Genomic DNA, 23,093 nt, shown 5'->3' with positions numbered 1-23,093 from the left:
CTTTTCAAAAGGCCTTAGGCACAAGAGTGCACATGAGCACAGCTTATCATCCTCAGACTGATGGTCAGTCAGAGAGAACAATCCAGACGTTGGAGGACATGCTAAGGGCTTGTGTTTTGGACTGGGGAGAGACCTGGGAGAAGCACTTGCCTTTGGTAGAATTTGCTTACAACAATAGCTTCCATACAAGCATTGGTATGTCACCATATGAGGCTTTGTATGGGCGGCCATGCAGGACACCATTATGCTGGACCCAAGTGGGGGAGCGCAGCATGATTGGCCCTGAGATTGTGGAGGAGACCACAGAGAAGATCAGATTTGTCAAAGAGAAGATGAAGGAAGCTCAGGATAGACAGAAGAGCTATGCGGACAAGAGGAGGAAGCATCTTGAGTTTGAGGTGGGTGACCTAGTGTACCTCAAGATGATTACCTTCAGAGGCAGGACCAGGGTTTCTGGAAGAAGGAAACTGGATCCTAGATACTTGGGTCCATTCAGGATCACAGAGAGAGTGGGCGCAGTGGCATACAAGTTGGATTTGCCATCAGCAATGGATGCATACCACAATGTGTTCCATGTGTCCCAACTAAGGAAGTGTCTATCCGAGCAGGATGTGGTGTTGCCTGAGATTCCCAAAGATCTTGGTAAGAACCTGACCTTAGAGACAAGGCCGGTTCGAATCATAGATAGGGCAGAGAAGGCAACAAGGAAGAAGACAGTACCTATGATCAAGGTAGTGTGGGAGAGTAATGGCAAAGACATTATCACCTGGGAAACCGAGGCAAGAATGAAGGCTGAGTATCCTGAGTGGTATGATCAGTATGTGAGTAAGGATGCACTTGGTTTGGATTCGAGGACGAATCCCTATCAAGTGGGGGAGACTTGTCATGTCCCCGATCCTAGATAGGATCGGCCGGATGGACCATGGTGCGAGGGGATGCACCAAATCAGGTCTAATGACCTAAGATAAGGCGTATCATGGTCCATGGAATGGGTTAAGTGTATCAGGAGGCTGAAACTTAACCAAGGAAAGGAAGGTTCAAGCTTAAGGAAGCTGGACAAGTGTTTAGACAGCTGGCCGGAGTGTGAAACAAGCTCGGGCAGCTAAGATGAAGTGTGAGGGAGCTCACAGTAGCTCACAAGAGTTCTGGTCAGCTCCAGTAGCTGGAGTGTTAGCTCACTCAGCTGGTGACAGTAGTGGTCAGCTCATCTCAGCTTGGAGGAGTGTTAAGAGTTGAGATGGTGTGACCGGACCATGGGCGGTTAAGGTCCGGTGGGATGGTGGTGCGGTCCGGTGAGGCCAAGGTTGCTGGTGGTGCAGCTAGGCACTTGGGCAAGTGCTAGCTGATGCTGATCGATGAAGAGAAGCAGTTGGGATGGCGGTTGAGAGGCGGTTGGACCGAAGGGATGCGGTGATTCCCACAAGCGCCCATTCGGCCAATCCTCGCACCGGTTCGCCCAAAAGCGGTTGGCGAACCCTTCCTCTATAAATAAAGGACTCTGGCATCGATATTTGTCATCAGACAAAGAGGGGAAACTCTGCCAAAATTGCCAGAGAATCCAAGAGAGAAAGAGACCGGCGGTTTTACTTGTTGGCCGTGTGAGTGTGGTGGTGAATTGTTCTTGACCGGCGACCAAGGAAGTGTTGTGGGAAGGAACCGTGTGAAGATGGAGACAAGAGGAACCGAGAAGGCTAGTGGGAAGGATCAGAACCCATCGTCGGCCACTCCTAAGGTTAGTGATGCTAACCACTTACCATCGCCATGATCCGTGTGTCCGGATGGATGGTCCGCATGGACCAAGTGATGTTGGTTGCATCCGTTCTCCCTTCTCTTCCATTCTATCTCTTTTATAATATATATTGATGTTGTCCGTGGGTTTAAACTCATGGTCGGACCCTCAAGGCATGGATAGGACAGTGTACTCTCTCCATGGCCTTGGTTGGGCATGTATGGTTGGATCTCCTACTTCCGGTTGAGGTTTGGGGATTCTGACTTCATATATCTCTTAATTGGGATTTTTCATGAATTATCATGATGAAAGGATAATTTTATATCACTGATTTAGAGGTGGTAAGTTATGGCCATGGGGGCGGGTCTAGGGTGAGATCGGTATGATCCGGACCTGTTCTGTGGATTCTGACTTGACCATTCTCTTAGTTGTGAATTATCATGAATTATCATGGTGTTTGCATAATTTTTAGAGACCTATCTGAGTGGGTCAAGGTTTGGGACAGAAACTAGTTCTAAGGGACTTAACCATGCATTGCTAGACTTGTTGCTAGGATATCGGTTTGATTGTGTATTTGATGTACTTTATATGATTGCAGGATCTGGTCAGGATCGTGGGAAAGCCAAGGAGCTGTGAAGACTCAAGCCAAGGATGGATGTGTGATGTGTGTTTAGATAGTATTGAACTTATGATAGCCTATTGTGCAAACTGATTGATATTACTACATTGTATGGATCACATGGTTTATATTAATAAAATGAATGTTATCTTAGCTTCCGCATTGCTTATGAGTTGAATATGAACCTCAGATCACTTGAAAATGACTTAGAAATAATTGAACTTAAACCGGCCAATTGCACTTAGATGATTAGGTTAAGGCCGCGGATCAGTTGGGTCTTAGGATCCAGGTTCGGGTCTTACATCCGGCATTGGTCTAAGGCTGACCTCCTCAGCTGGAGAAACCATCGAACAATCCTACATGCTCGGATTCAGCGCTTCTAATAACGAGGCTGAATACAAAGCATTAATTGCAGGATTAAAACTCGCCCTAAGCCTTGGAATTCGAGAACTAAACGCTTATAGTGATTCACAGCTAGTAGCTAGCCAGTTCCACAACGAGTATGAAACAAGGGACAAAAGAATGGGGGCATACCTCGAAGTTGTCTGGAACCTCACTAAGCAGTTCAACAGATTTGAACTGACAAGGATCCCACGAGGAGAGAACTCCTCAGCAGACGCGCTGGCTGCTCTAGCGTCAACATCAGACCCCCTCGTAAAACGGATCATACCCGTAGAGGGAATCGAAAAGCCAAGTATTGACATAGCTACCAAAGCTGAGATCGATAGCAAGCCGAAAGAGCAAACGGAAGGTAGCTACCCCCAGACGGTAGCAACCCAAGTTCTTACAACGTACTGGTTCCCAAAAATCAGAATTCGTAGCTTTAAAAAGCATACCTCCGGGGGCAAGATCCAGACCTCGGATTCACCTGTCTGCGCAGCCAGGACCAGGAGTCGTTCTGCTTTTGAAAGTGCATCCGAAGAAACAACCCAGACTCCAGAGAACAACACCAGAACTGGAGATATTCCTCAGAATTCAGACTCCTTCGAGCCTAATCCGAGCAATATCTCCGGGGGCAATAAGATATCAGGTCACGACACTCAGGGACCTGAACAAGACATATCAGGTAACGACACTCAGGGACCTGAACAAGACACATCAGGTCACGACACTCAGGGACCTGTACAAGATCCGCCCTCATCTCTTTATGACAAAATCATTGGGAGAGAGGATTGGATAATACCGATCATGCAGTACATCTTGGAAGGTAAGACCCCCTCCCAATAAGTGGGAGGCCCGAAAACTCAAAGCATTAAGCGCAAGTTACTGCATAATCGAGTCAGCCCTCCATAAACGAAGCATTTCCGGACCTTACCTAAAATGCGTCCATGGCCTCGATGCTATCAATCTTATGAAAGAAATGCACGACGGCTCCTGTGGAAACCACCCTGGGGGCAGAGCTCTAGCTATCCGAATCAAAAGACAGGGCTATTTCTGGTCCACAATTATCGTTGACTGCGAGGTTTACTCCTCTTCATGTGATAAATGCCAAAGGCATGCACCGATTATACATCAGCCTGCGGAAAAACTATCCTCAATATCCGCTCCGTCCCGTTCATGAAGTGGTCCATGGACATCGTAGGACCACTCATAATGCCAGGAAGGGGAAGGCGGAAGCTACGCTTCCTCTTGGTTTTGACAGACTACTTCACGAAGTGGATAGAGGCTGAAGCTTTCCAACAGATAACTAGATTCGAAGTCGAAGGATTTGTGTGGAAAGACATTGCCTGCCGCCACGGCGTCCCGTATGAGATCGTAACCGACAACGAAGGACAATTCATTTCTCGCGACTTCAAAACATTCTGTGACAAGTGGAACATCCGCCTTACCTTCTCAACACCTCGACGACCTCAAGGTAACGGTCAAGCGGAGGCTGCTAATAAGTCAATATTAGCAAACCTCAAGAAACACCTTGGAACCAACAAGAAAACCTGGTCTGAAAAGATACCTGAGTACTTTGGGCATGTCGAACCACCCCAAGAAAGGCTACAGAGGAAACCCCTTTCTCTTTAGCTTACGGGATGAAATATGTCGTTCCGGCGGAAACCTCCACTGGGAGCCTCTGACGGGAGCTATGTACGTCTGATCCCGAAGCTAATGACTATCTCTTATCAGATAGCCTCGACTTAATCAAGGAACGACGAGACCGAGTCTTGCTTCGCATTCAAAACTATCAGCAAGTAATGGCCCGACATTACAATTCCAAAGTCAGGTCCCGACAATTCGTTGTAAGTGACCTAATACTTAGGAAGGTTTTCGAAGGAACCAAGGAACCAGATGCTGGGAAACTAGGGACCAATTGGGAAGGTCCTTACCGGATTATCTACGTGGTACGAACTGACGTCTATAAGCTCCTGAAGGTACAAACCGGAGTACCTGAAATCAGATCGTGGAATGCCACAAATCTGAAGAAATACTATCATTAGGTACTTAAATTCCTCGAATGACGTTAGGCTTGACCCCTTGACTGGGTACGTAGACAATTGTGTTATGACTGCAACCCCAATCTCATTTTAACACTCTTTCCACCATGACGAAAGGGGCATATGTTTGAGAACATATAGCCCAAACAGCGATTGTATGATTATTGTGATACCATGTATCCTATTATCAATAAAGCAATTATCTTCGATAACTTGACCTTCGAACAAACTCAGGTCTCTACGAACCTGAACCTAAGGTCTTAAAATCCTTCGAACAAATTCAGGTCTCAATGAACCTGAACCTGAGGTCTTAAAATCCTTCGAACAAATTCAGGTCTCAATGAACCTGAACCTAAGGTCTTAAAATCCTTCGAACAAATTCAGGTCTCAATGAACCTGAACCTAAGGTCTTAAAACCCTTCGAACAAATTCAGGTCTCAATGAACCTGAACCTAAGGTCTTAAAACCCTTCAAACAAATTCAGGTCTCCGTGAACCTGAACCTAAGGTCTTAAAACCCTTCGAATAAATTCAGGTCTCCGTGAACCTGAACCTAAGGTCTTAAAATCCTTCGAACAAATTCAGGTCTCAATGAACCTGAACCTAAGGTCTTAAAACCCTTCGAACAAATTCAGGTCTCAATGAACCTGAACCTAAGGTCTTAAAACCCTTCAAACATATTCAGGTCTCCGTGAACCTGAACCTAAGGTCTTAAAACCCTTCGAACAAATTCAGGTCTCCATGAATCTGAACCTAAGGTCTTAAAACCCTTCGAACAAATTCAGGTCTCCGTCAACCTGAACCTAAGGTTTTAAAATCCTCAGTAATCTCGAAGGTCTTAAAATCCTTCCAACAAACTCAGGTCTCCACGAACCTGGACCTAAGGTCTTAAAATCCTTAGTAACCTCGAAGGTCTTAAAATCCTTCAGGCGAACATCCTTAGTAACCTCGAAGGTCTTAAAATCCTTCAGGCGAAACCAAACTTCGACAAACCTAAATCTAAGGTCTTAAAAATCCTTAGAAACCACTAAAGGTCTTAAAATCCTTATCAAATCCCAAAAGGTCTTAAAATCCTTATCAAATCTCAAAAGGTCTTAAAATCCTTATCAAATCTCAAAAGGTCTTAAAATCCTAAGCAAACTTCAATGAGTCTTAAAATCCAACAAACGAATTCAGGTTCCCATGAACCCCCTCCTAAGGTCTTCAGAGTAGCTCAGGTTCCTAAAAACCCGGAGCTAATCTCAATATTTCAGGAACTCCTTCTAAGGATCCTCGTAATCGAATACACTTGAAATCTTCGAGACCTGATAAGTCATTGGACATTGTATATAATAATCACGATACATGTCCTAACCGAAACTTCTACTTGACAAAAGCCAATCTCATCCAAGTCGTTCAAACCAAGTCAAATGACTTAATACGAAAAACAAAACCAAAATTTGAATAAAAGGGTTTAAAAGCCTCCCTAGGCTAACGAGGGTTCAGAAGACCCTAAAACAAGTCAAGGTTTAAAAGCCTCCTCAGGCTATAAGTCTGAAACGTAAACAAAGCCCATTGGGCAAAATTCATGAAAAGCAACATTACAATTCAAAAAGAGCCGCAGCTCTTAGACATCATTATCACGGGAGCTCATCCCGACATCCTTGTCTCCATCAACTGGATCACTTTCTTTGGCTGGATCTCCCTCATCTGCCTCATTGTCATCGCCCATCTAGGACATCTCGACTGCAGCTGAATCAGGGTCCACCAAACCTAAGTTAGAACCATACTCTCCGGAAAAGGATAGATTAAACATGTTAATCTCGAAAGTACCTGAACTCTCTCAGAATTGAGGAATGGAAAGCTTGCTGGCCGAGAAGTCGGATACTTGCGCCTTTTCATACGCAATCGTAGCCATCAGATTAAGCAAAGGAAATCTTCAATAAAGATAACTGTTGCTCGAGATCTCAACAAAAAGATTGATGCTCGGCGGCTAGGTCTAGCTTCCGAGATAAGGAATCTTATCTCGAAAGCTGGGGGCAACTGTTGGGCCCAAATATGACCCCCTAGCTAGTGAGAAATGATAACGGGCCGCGAAAGGCCCCTCATGAATTCAATCTTCAAAAACAGCTAAGTCAGATCCGGAGGCTGTGAGCTGGAGATGTTCATCAGAGAGGTCAAGGAAAAGAGGCAGCTCGTTGACAAGTAAACAGGCGCAGGACCCGGTCAAAGAGGTAGCTCGTGGACAAATAAATAGGCGCAGGACCCGGTCAAAGGGAAGCTGTTACAAATCCCTCAAATCACGGAGAGGATCTCGAGAACCTGTTGGTAGCAACCGACGGAGCCTGAGGCTATTTAAAGAGAAAGCAAATCAAGAAAGAGGATTATTCGACCCTTATTCATTCTCACGATTATTGATATCATCTCTAGAGCAGTTTATTATCTTTGTAATCATCAAGAGAAACATCTTTTGTAACCCTTCTTTTATTACATTATCAATACAAATCATCATTCATTCTACAAGTTCTTACGGGATTCAGCCCACGATTATCTTTCCCTAATCCTTTCCTAAACTATAACCTGACCTAAAAATCAGGAGGTGAGTTTAATCCCTCACAATATCAACTCCCCCAGACTTATCCTTTTGCTTGTCCTCAGGCAAAACAAACAGGCAGTCTCTCTGAAAAAGGTTTGAAAACAGCAGGGACTCACATGATTTTAAAAACTCAGTCATCATCTCTCTATTAGTGCAAGCAAAATCATAAACATCTTAACCATAAAAGCACATTATACAATATACTACTATAGCAACCAAATTCCACTAGTTCCACAACCTAACAGATCATGTCTGACAATCCCCTCTACTAACCTCATTTTTTGCATAAAAATAAAAGTGTAGGCTTTACCTTGGGAGTATCGATAAAAGGACACATGGATTTAATTCAAACAAGTTTCTGAACACACAAGTAGTCTTCTCTGATCCCTTTCTCCCCTCATCTCTCTTCTCTGAATCTCTTATTAGTTTCAATTTCAACAGGTTTCGATGCCAACACAGGTCATCTAGTCTATCTCATTGACATTGTATTTGTAACTCATACATTTTGACAAAGTGTAGCGAATAATGGGGTCACAGGTAATTTACCTATCCCTCGTTTCCACAATGTGTGATCATCCTTGAGATTTAGAATAATGGGGTCGCAGGTAATTTACCTATCCCTCTGCCTCTCAAGAAGTCATATCAATCTTTTATAATGCTCTGTCGACCAATGGCGATCGATCGATGCTATTAATGCTCTGTCGACCAATGTTTATAACCATCGGTCGAAATTGGTATATCAATGCTTCTTCCATGAATCTTCTCATGTAACCTAACATAGATAAACATTAAGAGTCTAAAAGTTAGTAATATATAATTAATAAAACGAATTAACTAATAATTTTTTTTCAATGAACAGTGATCCTGCTAAAGCAGCTTTGCTACAGTATTACAGCTACAGTAACTCCCAATTTTCTGCTATAGTGTCGGTTGATGTTGCTGCTACAGTATCGGTCGATATTTTGCTACAGTGTCGCTCGATGATCGTGCTACAGTGTGTTGCTACAGTACCGTCTTTACTGTTCACCCTTTTTTTTATCTGAAATTCTTAGAAAACAAAATATCAGTAATAAATGAAAATAAAACCAGATTTAAAACAAACCTAACAGTGGGTTGCCTCCTAGTCAGCGCGTATTTTTAGTCATTTAGCTTGACTTCTAAAGATCTGATTTAGTCCGGATGAGAATGAGAATATGCTCCAAAACAAATCTCAATGTTCAATCTTTGAGGCTTTATCATTCTTGTGTGAAAGCCTCCTCCATAGACTTTTCTCCTTTGTCTATCATCTCAGCAATAAGGAGTGCTTTAAGCTTTGCAAATGGATGTAAAATGCATATGTTGGGCACTCTGGATGTCCAGACACAATCTGAAAAGTAAGGAGTCAATGGTAACTGAGAACCTCCCTTGGTTCGTTTTCGCTTCTTCCAATTTCTCCTCTTCTTTTCCACAGACTTGTGTAGTCTCACTCCAAATTTCCTGACATCACCGGAGAAGTGAGGAATCAATGACAACTGGGAATCTCTTTTGGGTCTTTTCCTCTTCCTCCAATTCATCATCATCTTTCCCCCAGACTTGTTTGAACGCGTGGTGGTAAAGCTTACACATTTATTTTATGTAAGAAATGAGGTTAGTAGAGGGGATTGTAAGACATGATTAGTTGAGTTGTTGACTAAGAGAACTTGGTTGCTATACTAGGATATGGTATAATGTGCTTTTGTAGTTAGGATGTTTATGACTTGACTTGCACTACTAGGAAGATATGACTGAGATTTATAAACTTTTTGAGTCCCTGCCGTTTTCAAACCTTTTCCAGAGAGACTACCAGTTGTTTTTGCTTGAGGACAAGCCAAAGGGTAAGTCTGGGGAGTTGATATACCATGAATTTGACCCGATTTTAGTCATGGTATATTAGATTTTTAAGATATATTTAATCCGTTTTGGAGTCTATATAGCATATTTATAGGTTCAGAAACAATTGGAGGAAAAATGGTGATTTTGGAGCATTTTGGAACATTTTAGAGATTTCACCCGAAAAGACCATATCGACCACCTGAGGTCAACACAAAGAGACACGCATCGATCGATACACCTTCAGTGTATCAGTCGATATTAAGCCGCGGAAGCCCAGATTGGTCACAACCGATTTGAAGCCCAAGATTCCATCTATTTACCAAGATGCCCCTAACGAGTTCTAACCTTATTATTCTAGTATTTATGTCTTGCCTAAGTGTTTTGGCACAGACACAGTTTTTTAGTTTTTAGACATAGTTCCTACCTAAAGGTTTTCATACGATTGTTTTGTGAGAGAGAGAGTTATCATTGAGAGATTTCTTGAACACCTTTGTTTCTATTCTATTTATTTTATGAAGCTTTATTTAACTGATGTTTTGCTTAGCTAGGTCTGATTAAACACCCTTGTTAGATTTAAAATTCAAATATGTTTTGAAGGATTAGCCCCAAATATGAATACATGAGCATGTGATATTCATCTTAGAAGATTGTTCTTAGTGCTTGTATAGGAGTAGCTAACCTATAAATGATGACAGTTGATATAATCCTTGGATATATCTTCTTTGAGCTGGGATTTTGCTAGAAACAAGCGACAACTGATTTAGCAAACTCCTAAGCGAACTGTTATCAACCTGTTCTTAAAGCTTTTTAGAGGCGCATCGATCGATACTACTATAGAGTCAACGATCGATTGACGCGAGGCAATGTCGATCGATATTTGCAACAGCAGGTCGATCGACGCTTTTCTATGATTCACCAGTGGGAGTTTCATCGGTTCTAGTAATAGATAACCCATAAAACGACAGTTACGGTTATTGCACCGTTGGGTTCTATAATATCATGCAAGTATCTCACATAGGCATTCATACTACTATAATCCTGATAACTTGAATAGTAATCCTAAGTCTAGCGCCTTCATCATATCTGTTAAACCCCCTAATCAATCATTTGAGTAATTGTCCTGTTCAAACCAGTTTTAAGTTTCTTGCTATTTACTGCTTTGAAATCTCCAATCTACCTTAGTTATAATAAGATCTAGTGTGTGTCCCAGCTCCCTGTGGATTCGATCCCTAAATACTACAACTTGACCTCTTTTGATGAGAGTAAGGTTGCTTTAGGGTAATTTGAGCATGTATCAACAGGTAAAGCCTTGGCTGCGAGAATTGTTGGTGAGTTCCCTAGTTCTAACAACCTAAGATTTGAAAACCTAATTGAATCACAGCTTGAAAATAGAAACTGAAAATATCCTAATTTCTCTAAGTGCTAAGTTTTCTGTGTGTAAAATTCCTCTTTGAGCCTCTCGCCTCTGCATCCCCTATATACTCCTCTTTAGGTCGGTTTCGGCTTTCCTTTTCTGCCCCTGGGTCTAGTTTATCTTCTCGCGGAGATATTCGATGTTTCTTGATATTCATGATCATCCTATGAAACTTGACATTTATCTTCCGGACTTGACATTAACTTTTCCTGCGGGCAATAGATAGACTGTTATAGTAACCATGGGCTCAATTTCAAACAAAAATCGTAAGCGGGCTTTAAGTCACGTTTTAGACCTTGCCGGCCGTTTTTCGACAAACATTTTTACGATTTTCCCGAAAGAAACCTTCGATACGACGTTGTTTTTTTATAAAATAATTCAAATTACTCGTATAATCGAGGTTGTCTTGGTGTTAAGTTAACTGTCACTGTTTTACGATCAATTTGAACTTACACGAGAAAACACGTCTTTACGGTTTTTATTGTAAAGTTCCAACGGTAACTCCAATCGAGACGAAACAAGAGACAGTCTGACCCGAAAGTGGAAGTTCCGTAGACGAGAATGCATGGCATAGGATCGGACAAGGCTGATCCAACTCGCCCAATTGCGAGTTGGACGTGGTTTGTCCAACTCGTCATTGGGCGAGTTGGTCGTTATGTGTCCAACTTGTCCGATGGTGTATCGGATGATGCTGGTTCGTTTGTTTCGATGTTCGAAAATCGTCCGTTCAAGAATCTTGTTATGTAATAGAGATACGACATTTTACTTTTTTGTATATTAGTTTTCTTTTCTAGAAAACAAATGTTTCTTGCGGACTTTTAAGCATTGATTATGTCGTAACCGATTTTGACCCATCAAGAGAGACCAAGAAGAAGGGGATCCAAATATCCACACATCTGGCGGCTCGAAACTAGGGTTTTACTCATTTGTATTCTTGTCAACTTGTACTTTCCCGGCCAAACTCTCCGAGCACCTACTTATTTTCTGGTTACTATTTCCTCGTTTATAACTGAATACTTTTATGTTTTAATAAAACATCTTCGAACTAACCCACCATCGAGTTAGGTCTTACCGTAGGAGTCCTGACCGGTTTAAACAGTTAGGACGTTAATGCATGCCTAAGAAAGTCTACCACTCTTCTTCCATCGTTTACAACTCCTATATTTACTTTACTGCTTTATTTATGTATTTATTGATTTTAATATTCTACCTATGGTGCGACCTGGAGAAGCTTCAAATTAATGTCCTGGAAGCTAATGCAAGTCCTTGAAAGGCAGTGGGTCATAGGAAAGCTTAATGGACTCATTGGACAGCTTATTGGCCTTATTCATGAGGTATTGGACCGAGAGAAGGCTATGGGCCTTGCTGAGGCCTTTATAAAGATAGGAATGACTATGGACCAACATGGAAATCTAGTATGCAACCTGATTGACCAGGAAATGGATGGAAGAAAGCTGGTTGGACAGGAAATGGAATGGGTGATTCAGTGTGATCGAGAAATGCACTGTTCAAACCGACATGGGCGAGAAATGAGTTGGAAATGGAAGATGAAGAACCAAAGCTGGAAATGGAACATGAGAAGGATTTTTATCATTCAAATGAGCATAAGAAGCAACTTGGTCGGACCTGGAACAAGATGGATCGAGCCCAAGCAAGAATTGTTCGAAAAAGGCCTTTATCGGCCCAAAAAGTGGAAAGACAACCAAGCTTGGATTATGATTGGCCCAAGAGGATAAGGCACGTCCAAGATGGTTTATTTTAAGTTTATTTATGATTTTATTAAGTGTAAACCAATTAGAATTAAGTTTGGTGATTTATAAACCAATTAGCAATAGGATTAGGATATGGTTTTTACTAAACCGAATTGGTTTTGGTTTAGGGTTTTCTCTAGCTTAGGATTTCGTTTTGGCTTTCTTATTTATGTTAACCACGAGCCTCCATGTATCATTAACCATTGATTGAATAAACTGAAGCTTTGTTGGCTCAACAACTGTCTCCTTGGAGACTTTCTTATCATTGTTCTTAGTGAACAACTTTTATCACAATAAGAAGAGTGATCTTCTGTGATTCATCCAGACACCAAGCAGGGTGAACCTGTGTCTCAGGAGTAGCAAAACATCTTTAGAGCAGCTCATAGTTCTAAGGAGAAGACCACCTCCATCACCTTTCATCCACCCACGCCCCCTTCAAGTGATCCAGGGAGAGACAGCCTATCCAGGGCCGCACCAAGTGGTATCAGAGCCACTTGAAGGTCTTGGTGCGGCCCTGGATAGGCTGTCTCTCCCTGGATCACTTGAAGGGGGCGTGGGTGGATGAAAGGTGATGGAGGTGGTCTTCTCCTTAGAACTATGAGCTGCTCTAAAGATGTTTTGCTACTCCTGAGACACAGGTTCACCCTGCTTGGTGTCTGGATGAATCACAGAAGATCACTCTTCTTATTGTGATAAAAGTTGTTCACTAAGAACAATGATAAGAAAGTCTCCAAGGAGACAGTTGTTGAGCCAACAAAGCTTCAGTTTATTCAATCAATGGTTAATGATACATGGAGGCTCGTGGTTAACATAAATAAGAAAGCCAAAACGAAATCCTAAGCTAGAGAAAACCCTAAACCAAAACCAATTCGGTTTAGTAAAAACCATATCCTAATCCTATTGCTAATTGGTTTATAAATCACCAAACTTAATTCTAATTGGTTTACACTTAATAAAATCATAAATAAACTTAAAATAAACCATCTTGGACGTGCCTTATCCTCTTGGGCCAATCATAATCCAAGCTTGGTTGTCTTTCCACTTTTTGGGCCGATAAAGGCCTTTTTCGAACAATTCTTGCTTGGGCTCGATCCATCTTGTTCCAGGTCCGACCAAGTTGCTTCTTATGCTCATTTGAATGATAAAAATCCTTCTCATGTTCCATTTCCAGCTTTGGTTCTTCATCTTCCATTTCCAACTCATTTCTCGCCCATGTCGGTTTGAACAGTGCATTTCTCGATCACACTGAATCACCCATTCCATTTCCTGTCCAACCAGCTTTCTTCCATCCATTTCCTGGTCAATAAGGTTGCATACTAGATTTCCATGTTGGTCCATAGTCATTCCTATCTTTATAAAGGCCTCAGCAAGGCCCATAGCCTTCTCTCGGTCCAATACCTCATGAATAAGGCCAATAAGCTGTCCAATGAGTCCATTAAGCTTTCCTATGACCCACTGCCTTTCAAGGACTTGCATTAGCTTCCAGGACATTAATTTGAAGCTTCTCCAGGTCGCACCAACCTAACTTAATCTGAAATCAAATTCTAATGTGTGAAATATTAAGTCTATGTGGATACAATCACTAAGTAGTGCAATCGAACTCTTATCTCAGAGGGTTGTTCTAATGTAATGGAGCACGTCATGTTCTAAGACTTTTGTGATGACGAGGAACCAGTGGAGTTTGGTGGAGTTAAGGTTTGCCAGTCTGGTCTTCCCTTCGGAAATGGCAACAAAACTCCTTTAATGGTGTTTCTTTCTCTGAAGATTAACCCTGGACGGAACTACATGCCGGTTTCGAATATGCCGACGAAGTTATAGAAACAATGAATTTCTTGACCGCTCATGTTTCGTCAGAGGTTAGAGCTTCAAGCTTCCCTAGTCTTCTTCCCACACTTGATACTTCTATACTTTAACTTCTTTTTAGGTTTGTCTTTGACTAAACTTTGTTTTTACGTCACCGATGTTTTTCGAAAGTGTAAGAGCACCTTTATTGGGTAGTTTCTTAAAGTAAGTTCTTAACATAAAAGTATTAATAGTATAATATAATTTGTGCTTTTAATTAAATTAAATTTACTTATAAAAGCTTAATTCAGTAAAAACATGACACTTTTCTTATTAATTAGTGCAAGAAGTTCTTGCAGAGTTTATGCAGAGATCTTTTCGTTTCCACTTTCTCTAATTTTCTGACTTTTTCTTTTTCTTAATTAACGAGATACTCATGGAGAACTCATCAATGGACTTGCTCTAACATTTTGATTTTGATTTATAATTTTTAATACAACATAATAGTTATAAAAGAAAACTAAAAAACTTTTGTTCATTGAAGGACATAAGAGGAAAAAAGAGAACCAAATCACAAATAGCAAATTATTCGTTAAATTTAAATATGATTTGGTTCACTTAGAGCTAGGCAAATTATTCGTTAAATTTGATATGATTTGTTATTCTTTTTTATTCGATCTAAACGTTTTGAATATCCGTAAAGTTTTGGATCAAAACAAATAGCAAAATATAATATCTGTAAAAATTGAACCAAATCACAAATATTATTTTTGAAAAAATTAGATATCCGATCTGATCTGTAAATTTATAGATATATAGTGTAATTGTATATATAATGTAATTGTATATAAAGCCTATTATATATCTATTGCGTAGGGCTGGGTTGCGGATCAAACCAGCCTCGCATGATCCGCAATTCTATGATCCGCAACCCGCGGGTTTCAAATTTTTTTTTATCAAAAACTCCGACAGGCAATCCGCGAGCAGATAAATTTAAATCTGCACCCGGTCTGCTTGATTTGCGGGTAACCCGCTGGACTTGTGGGTTATATCTTTTATATAAAAATAATTATTTAATTTATTTTTTCTAAATAATATATATATATAATTAATTTTAAATATTTTTCAATTTTTTTTTAAATTCTCGTATTCTTTTTAAAAAGGTATATACTCTTTCACAAAAAGTTCATTTTTGGAAAAAGTTAAAAAGTTTTGCAAATTGACAAATATCAGCGATCCAAAATCTACCGATACATAACGCATAAAATACTCATAACACTCACCCGCACCTGGGAATCTATTTTTTCAAACCGTTCCACCCACGCTGCGGGACGGGTCAAACGGAGCGTGTCAAACGCATAAAATACCACTGCGTGCCCACGCCTAGGTTCAATTATCTTCTTCATTACAACTCTGCAAACCAAAAAAGTAGGCAAAGACAGAGAAATTACAGAATATTCCCAGAGAATATAATCTGACGAAGACATTTTCTGGTCAATTCGAAGAATATTTGTGTAGGTGCAAACGGTTTCACTCTCAGATCCTTGTTTCTTCTCTCGATTCAATTCTTAATTCTTCTAAATCTCATCTTCTTAAATACGTTTGTTATTACTGTTCAAGATTCCCCGAATTTCTTCATTGGCTTCGAATACCAGTATAGTTTCGGATTCTGATTTGAATTTGATATCAGCTAATTTCTTTTTTTTTTCTGGGATTTGGTTCTTGTCTCTTCCAAACCAAGCAGAGTTCAAGTTTCAAAGTTTTGTGCAAATCTGCTGCGTACCGAACATGGATCATGATTTAGATGAGAACGAGAGCCTAAGGGCTCGGGTTAAACAACTCGAACATGGTACGGTTTCTCAACTCTAAATCTCTTGTTTGCAGTCATTTTAGACTTTGGAAATAATGCTTCTAGGCTTATGACAAACAGTTTACATTTGCCTTCTTGAAGTAAATTATGATTTCCTTTCAGTTGTTAACTTATTATGCTTTCTTCATAGAATCTAAGAAAAAACAAGTAAACTCTTTTAGTCAAAGCTAGTTTACCTGAGAAGCAGTTTAGTACATCCATTACTTCCTAATTCATTTACTAGAGAGGTCTACTGTCTATGCATTATGCTTATTTAAAGATATTATCTATCACCGTTTTTGGGACTCGATGTTTCTGATTACCTGATATAACACTAATTATTTTATTACCAGAGCGTAATGAACTGCAGAAAGATATTGAACAGTTGTGCATGCAACAAGCTGGACCTAGCATTCTTGGTGTGGCTACTCGAATGCATTTCCAGAGGTATCTCTTGTTCTATCCCACTTCCTTATTAGAATTCTTAGTTTACTAGTCAGCTGTTGAAAGATACCCTTTTTCTTTTCTTTTCACCTTATAGATGTGTAAAAATAAGCACCTTCGTTTCTGGAAAGTATAATAAGTGACATTGGATTGTACTCTATTAGGACAGCTAGCTTGGAGCAGGAGATAGAGAGCCTAAAAATGAAGTTAGCTAATTGCACAAGGGAGAAACACAATCTTCAGGAGGAACTTACAGAAGCTTACCGGGTCAAAGTGAGTATTCTTTAAAGTTTCTTAAATAAATTGTTTTGGATTTTGAGAATGCGGCTCACAAACTGTCTCTTCAGGCTCAGTTAGCAGATTTACATGCTGGAGAAGTAGCAAAGGTCTCTCACCTTTCATACTATTTTTTTTTTTAAATCAGCTTTATTTGGTAGAAACACACCCTCCTGGCATCTAAATATTTTTTCTCTTTCAGAATTTGGAAGCAGAGAAGCAGGTTAGGTTTTTCCAGGGCTCGGTGGCAGCTGCTTTTTCTGAAAGGGATAAATCAGTTATGGAGGTATGAGAGAATTTCATCTCCTACTAATGTGGAAAAAGGCAAATTTTATTTCAAATATTTATTTTCCTTTTAGCATACTTTTTGATGTTGCCCTGAAATTAACTAGGCTGAGAAAGCTAAAGAGAAAGCTGAAAGGATGTCAGAGAAACTTGGTGAAATTGAGATGCGGTAATTGTGACATGTTCCCTTTCCCTTTCCCTTTCCATTGAATTAGAGGTTATACTATCCTCCAAAGAAGTGTTGTTCTGAATCTCTTTAAAAGCCTTGTTCTATTAAAACTTGCCGCCCTCAAGAATTTAAGAATAGATGGTTACTATCTAAGCAGTGCGTCTGAAAGTGGACAGACATACAGATTACATTATGCTTTCCCCTACTCTTGTCTTACTTAGATATCTCGCCCTTGTTTGGTCCATGGTAATCGTACGACAGGTTAGAAGAACTCAGCTCCGATTGTCTTGTACAAAAGAGACTAAATGACACATTGCAAGCTGACGTGGCAAAACTTGAAGAACAGACTAAAGTCTTTGCAGGGGTAAATTACCCGTTCTTGTAAAAATATAATTTATGCCCAACAGTCTATAACGTTTTCTTCTCCTTGGTTTTCTTCTTAAAGTCCACAGCCTCCGGTCTTTATAAATTTATGATCGTCAGTGACCTCACTGGTCTTTCTCTCTCTCTCTCTGTTCAGGTGATTGAGAAGTTCTATGATATCCGTAAAGCTTCGCTCTGTGAGTCCCTTGAAGTGAATTTGCATGACAAGTGTGCAAGTTTATTGGATGATCCTAAAGAATCATGGACTTTTAATGATCCTTCAACATCAGAATATGTAGTAAGTTTTTGAAAACATTTCTTACCCTTTTTACATACTATCTCGCCATTTGAGTGTTGGCTATCTACCATTGGCTGCTAAAGTAGGTTCCCATTGTTTTTCTTAACTAGTACCTCAGTAAAATGAGTTTTCTGGGAAAAGATTGGATAAGGTTGTTATATTTGTATGATTTCCAAAACGTACAGATGAAACCTCAAAACGTAGAAAACATATTGAAAATTCGTACTTTTAGCAGGGATATAAAAGTTGGAGTTTACCAAAGATGTAGGGGTCTGGTTTGTGTTCTCAGGTGTATGGTTTGTATGTTTTGAGAATAAAGTTAGTGTTCTCTATCAAACTTCTATATAATTTGCCAATATCGTTTCTTGTGACTTGTAAATCAGGAGTGACTTTCGTTTTTGGATTACTGAGAAACCTTGATAATGTATTCGAAGGCAAACACAATCTTTATAATAGATTCTACTGTACTTATTGCTTTAGATTCTGAATCTATGATAAGTAGATCATTCTAGGAAATAAAAGTGTACACTTCAGCCAAAAAAAGGTTGGGAAGTGTGTGCTTAGTTATAGCATAGTTATGTCACAAAGCATTATTTGCTAGATTACTGCGTCTATTTGTTGTTTCTCTCTGCTATTTGAACAACTCTTATCAGACAGGCTGCACTTGAAGGAGAGTTGGGGAAGCTTAAGAACACTCTGGAAAATCTTAAAAGTAAACTACGAGTTGTATGTACCCTTTCGTTCATCTAATCATCTTCAAGTACTATGAAACAAGATACATCATTCACTGTCTGGCGTTTGTTACACCACCAGGGCTTAGAAATTGAGAATCATTTGAAGAAGAGGGTTCATGCATTGGAAAAGAAGAATGTGGGTACTTAATGCATTATAATTATTGTGCAAAATTATTTGCAGTGTCAGTATTAACTTCCTTACAGATTGTTGCAGATGGGATGATTGTAAATGGAATTGCAGATCTGCGCCATCATCATTCTGAATTGAGGGACTACATCATTAACTTACTTAACGAGGAAGGACTATACATTAAATCGATTTTCAAAGATCTGGAGGAAAGACTTAAACTTCGTCCATCAGAATTACATAATGTAGTACTAGTGCCACCACTGCAACATGATTTGAAGCCAGATGAATCTGAATGCCGGGATGTGCATATAACCACAGCTGTTGATTCTTGCCAAGTAATTAAGGTCTTTTAGGTCATTATGTTTTTGTTTTCCTTTTTTTTTTGTTTATTAGGAAGGCACAATTATTTATTTCCTCAATATATTGTTTGGTTAGGCCATACGATGCCTGATCCTACGTGTGTCTACAACCTAATTGGCATTAACTTTTTCGTTTTCTTTTGCTGACAATTTTGTGATTACTTTCGTTTATGAATCGTCAAGATTTTTGTTGTAATAGCGTTTCTCTTCTTAATGCAGCATGAGGACCCTAGTTTTTCCAAAATCACGGCTGAAAGTAGAGCTGATGCATCTGAAGCCCTTGCGCAAGCATTACAAGAAAAGGTTATACTCATTTCTTAGTGATAGAAGCAATAGACAATAGACTATTTTATTACCGACCCATGATGTATTAGTGGAGAGGACTCATAGCAACATCATGTATTTTAGACTTGGGTGATTATTCATCTGCCCTTTTTTGCTGATAATGAGCATCCAATAGCATACTTTTATCTCTTCTGAATGCAGCTTGAGGAACCTATTTTCACCAAAATCAGGCCTGAGAGCAGAGCTGATGCATCTGAAGCCTTTGCGCAAGCACTACAAGAGAAGGTTATTCTCATTACTTAGTTATTAAAAGAATAATTACTTTCCATGATACACTAGTGAGAAGATTCATAACGACATTGTATCTCATGATAAATGTTGATTAGTATTTAATGCTGAATGGAAGAAACAATCCTTTGGTCTCTTTTGTTTATTTATGCTGTCATTTTATCCTCTTTTCGTATATTGCTAGGTTGGAGCTCTTTTACTTTTATCACAGCAGGAAGAAAGATATTTACATGAAGAAAATATCAATGCAGCTCTCCAACGGAAAGTAGATGAGCTTCAAAGGAATGTCTTGCAGGTTTCTTCTTCCTTCGTTTAAGTTGTTTCAAGGTGTTGAAATAAAAAAAATTGGCTTGTTTGACCCGGTTCTTCTGGAACATGTTGAGTATTCTTGTAGGTGACAAACGAAAAGGTTAGAAACCTTATGGAGTTAGCACGACTACGACAGGAATATCAATCGCTAAAAGAGTAAGATACCATCCTGTACTTATAATTTTTATCTATCAGAGTTGTCCTAGTTTTCTTTGCTGATGATTACATGTTTGTCTTGGACAACTATCTTTGTCATTGGCTGTTTCGGCTACTTGAAATATATAGTAGTATGTGCCAATAATGTAGACGACCAGAAATGATGACGAAACAGAAGGTTAGGGAATTGCACGCTCTGCAAATGCTCTAGGCAGACTTTCGAAATCATTTGCCTCTATCTTCTGTTTCAAATTCAGTGATTTGCTACTGTAATATTGTTTACTCATACCTGCCATGATAGTGGCAATTGTCGGTGTGATAATAGAGCTAGAAAATTTATTGTTATATAGACAATAAATGAAACGTTCCTCTAAAAAGACCCATATCCTTGGCAGCAAAATGAGTGGTACAAGAGATGGAGAAATAACGGAGAAAAGTGGGAGAATAGTTATGAGCAATGAGAAAGAGGGAAGACTAAAGAATATGTGGAAGAAGTCTTACATAAATCGTTGGATTGACTCAAGTTCAAGAGAAGGTGGAAGTCACTCGAACACTGAAGCAGATTATGCTGGTAACATTGATTATGCCAGGTTTGTCATCCTACCTTTACATTGGCAAAGACTTTGGTTTTTGTGGCGTCTTTTTTCTGATCATACTGTGAAGAATCTGTGATAAAACGCTATTGTTTTGGCAGAATGAAAGTAGAATACGCAGCTTTAAAAGAGAGCCTTGAAAGCATGGGGCACTTGACTACTTCAATCCGCAGGCTTCGTCTAGCGCTCTTGAAGGTATTTTCGACACTAAATTTTCGGTTCCTCAAATTTATAGGTGTTCCTTCCTATTGTATAGGTAAAGGAGATGAATGATACTGAAACATCTGCGAGAAGTTGCGAAGTAGCGATTTCCAACATCCTTGTGGAGGCAACCCATTTAAAGACTGCTCTTGGCATCTCCATACCAATTAGCTGGTCGGCTGAATCAGACAGTGAATCAGTTACTGATGGTGAATCAAGCTGTGATAAGACGGATTCTGTTTCTGCTGCAGGATTTGAAATGGTGGAGCTTGTTATTCTAGCAGCCGAGATAATGAAAGTACAACACAACTGAAACTCAATTCTTTAGTTCCATATAGGCATTGAGAGTTATATGTACATATGATTTACAGAGAAACATATCATAAATTTCGAATTTTTATTAGTAGTCAGGTTGGTTTAATATTTGTGGATTCATGAGAATAATAAATTTTTATTGGGTTGTTCACCGCATTCTAATAAGAACAGAAATAATACAGTGAGAAAGACTAAACTGATAACCTATTTAGACCATGGTTACTTTATAATTGGAGAGTTACACGAGAGACACAGTATGACTTTGTTTGTTCCTGAGAGACACATAGCTAGTTGGCACACATTCTGCAGAAGTGTGTTGCTTTTAAAGAGGGAACCTTAAAGTTCATGATTTGTAACTAAGTTGAATGAGTTCAGTTGCAATTAGTGATAAAGGTATTAATTAAAGAAGCAGGTATATGGGATAAAGTGAATCGTTTTTGGTCATTGGATCTGTTTAAAAGCAAAAGATCTAACGGCTGTGGACTATGAGGATGCTGGGCAGATGGTGCAATTAAAAAAGATAAGACGGTGGTGAAAGTAGGAAAAAAACATTTTTTTCGCCAGAATTTAGGTTTGTGTTCATAACTACAGTGAAAGAAAAGGTGACCAGAGTTTGCTATAACTCTCCGGAGTGTCTTGTGTCTCTCTAACAAATCTATTTCGTGAAGCTGGTCGAGCAATGGCATGTGTTGATTTTGTTACGTTTTGTAAGTTTTGTCTTTTAGAAAGTAATGATTTTGGTTTTTTCTTGTGTGAAATGCAGATGGATGAAATGTGTTTGGTGATGTGCAGAGCATGGGGGACCGATGGTAAATGGGAGTTCATGGTCGACAAGAAAAAGATGGTAGGGTGATATCGCTTGAGGAAGGAATATCTATCAAAGAGCTTGAACGTTGTGTGCTTGGTGAGTTCAGAGTTGAGGAAGCAGAGTATTGTGTTGCACTGTCTTATTGGCCACCGGATAGCTTGGAACTTGCAACCAGAACTAAAACCCCACCTGTATTGCTAACAAACGATTAGGGGTTGAAGTAATTTTTTACGCATATGAAGGTTAGGAGGTCAATGTATCCATTTTCTATGGTTGAACGGTTGGGAGTGGATGTTTTGCAAGCTGATAATGGTATGGGCGTGTGATTTGATACTCCTATAGGGGATAAGAAGCGGGCTGAAAGCGGTTTTAGAGGGAAGGGGAGATGCATCTCGAGTGTAGGGTCAAAAACAAACTTCATCAATCTCGACGATCTTGAATTGGTACACGAGGTGGAGAAATTCAAAGAAAGAATGAGGTCAGAGAGTAATCCCACTGGTGTAGGTGATTTTAGTGGTTGTATCAAAGAAATTGATAGTGATTATAGTGGGCCAGAAGAGGTAGATGAGAGGGATGTTAGGCCAAGAGGATATGACTATCAATCTCAAAAACAGCTCTCCAGAACAACTTTGTAAAATTCTCTAAAACTCTGAAAAGCGGCCTTCTGCCTCAAACACTTAGGGAAGACATAAATATTAGGTTAAAACTCTTCAGGAGTATTTCGGTAATTAGATGTAGTCTTAGGCTTCAAGTCGGCTGTGACTAAATTGGGCCTCTGCGTGCTTGCCATCGATCGATGTCATAGGGTGTGCATCGATCGATATGTATCTCTTCGAGTCGACCTCAAATGCTGGTCGATATGGTCATCTCGGGTGAAATCTCTAAAGTGCTCTAAAATACTCCAAAATCACTATCTTCTCTCCAAACACTCCTGAATCTGTAAATATACTATCTAGACTCCAAAACATAATTAATCTATCTTAAAACTCCTATATACCATTGGTAAAATGCATGGTATATCAACTCCCCCAGACTTACCATTTTGCAAAACCAACTGGCAGTCTCTCTGAAAGAGGTTTGGAAACAGT

General features: G+C 39.8%; 2 protein-coding genes across 6 annotated transcripts in view; both read left to right on the top strand.

The window, feature by feature from the left end:
- The window catches only part of LOC130495732 (uncharacterized), a 28,939-nt gene extending 14,760 nt beyond the window's left edge, over window positions 1-14,179 (top strand). The window contains exons 10-11 of the mRNA XM_056987226.1: window positions 330-840; window positions 14,013-14,179. Of these exons, the coding sequence (XP_056843206.1) occupies window positions 330-840; window positions 14,013-14,179 (678 nt within the window). The remainder of the gene's footprint in view (window positions 1-329; window positions 841-14,012) is intronic.
- A 1,258-nt stretch (window positions 14,180-15,437) lies between these two features.
- Window positions 15,438-21,348, top strand: LOC108832588 (uncharacterized). Of its 5 annotated transcripts, none has more exons than XM_018606060.2 (19): window positions 15,438-15,657; window positions 15,888-15,992; window positions 16,346-16,439; window positions 16,606-16,709; window positions 16,784-16,822; window positions 16,915-16,998; window positions 17,105-17,166; window positions 17,428-17,530; window positions 17,687-17,827; window positions 18,485-18,553; window positions 18,641-18,697; window positions 18,766-19,035; window positions 19,270-19,353; window positions 19,537-19,620; window positions 19,808-19,918; window positions 20,018-20,088; window positions 20,484-20,678; window positions 20,783-20,876; window positions 20,938-21,348. In XM_018606060.2, the coding sequence occupies exons 2-19, from the start codon at window positions 15,990-15,992 to the stop codon at window positions 21,193-21,195; spliced, it is 1,923 nt and encodes a 640-aa protein (XP_018461562.1). In that variant the 5' UTR covers window positions 15,438-15,657; window positions 15,888-15,989; the 3' UTR covers window positions 21,196-21,348. The 5 variants fall into 5 exon arrangements, with proteins under 5 accessions (XP_018461562.1, XP_056845123.1, XP_018461561.1 ...); XM_056989143.1 differs by having other exon boundaries at window positions 15,438-15,661; XM_018606059.2 differs by having other exon boundaries at window positions 15,439-15,657; window positions 16,601-16,709; window positions 18,766-19,026.
- Window positions 21,349-23,093: the final 1,745 nt, after the last annotated feature.

The sequence above is a fragment of the Raphanus sativus genome, chromosome 6, assembly GCF_000801105.2.
Source record: "Raphanus sativus cultivar WK10039 chromosome 6, ASM80110v3, whole genome shotgun sequence".
NCBI classification, from domain to species: domain Eukaryota; kingdom Viridiplantae; phylum Streptophyta; class Magnoliopsida; order Brassicales; family Brassicaceae; genus Raphanus; species Raphanus sativus.
This window is presented reverse-complemented; position numbering and strand designations above follow the sequence as displayed.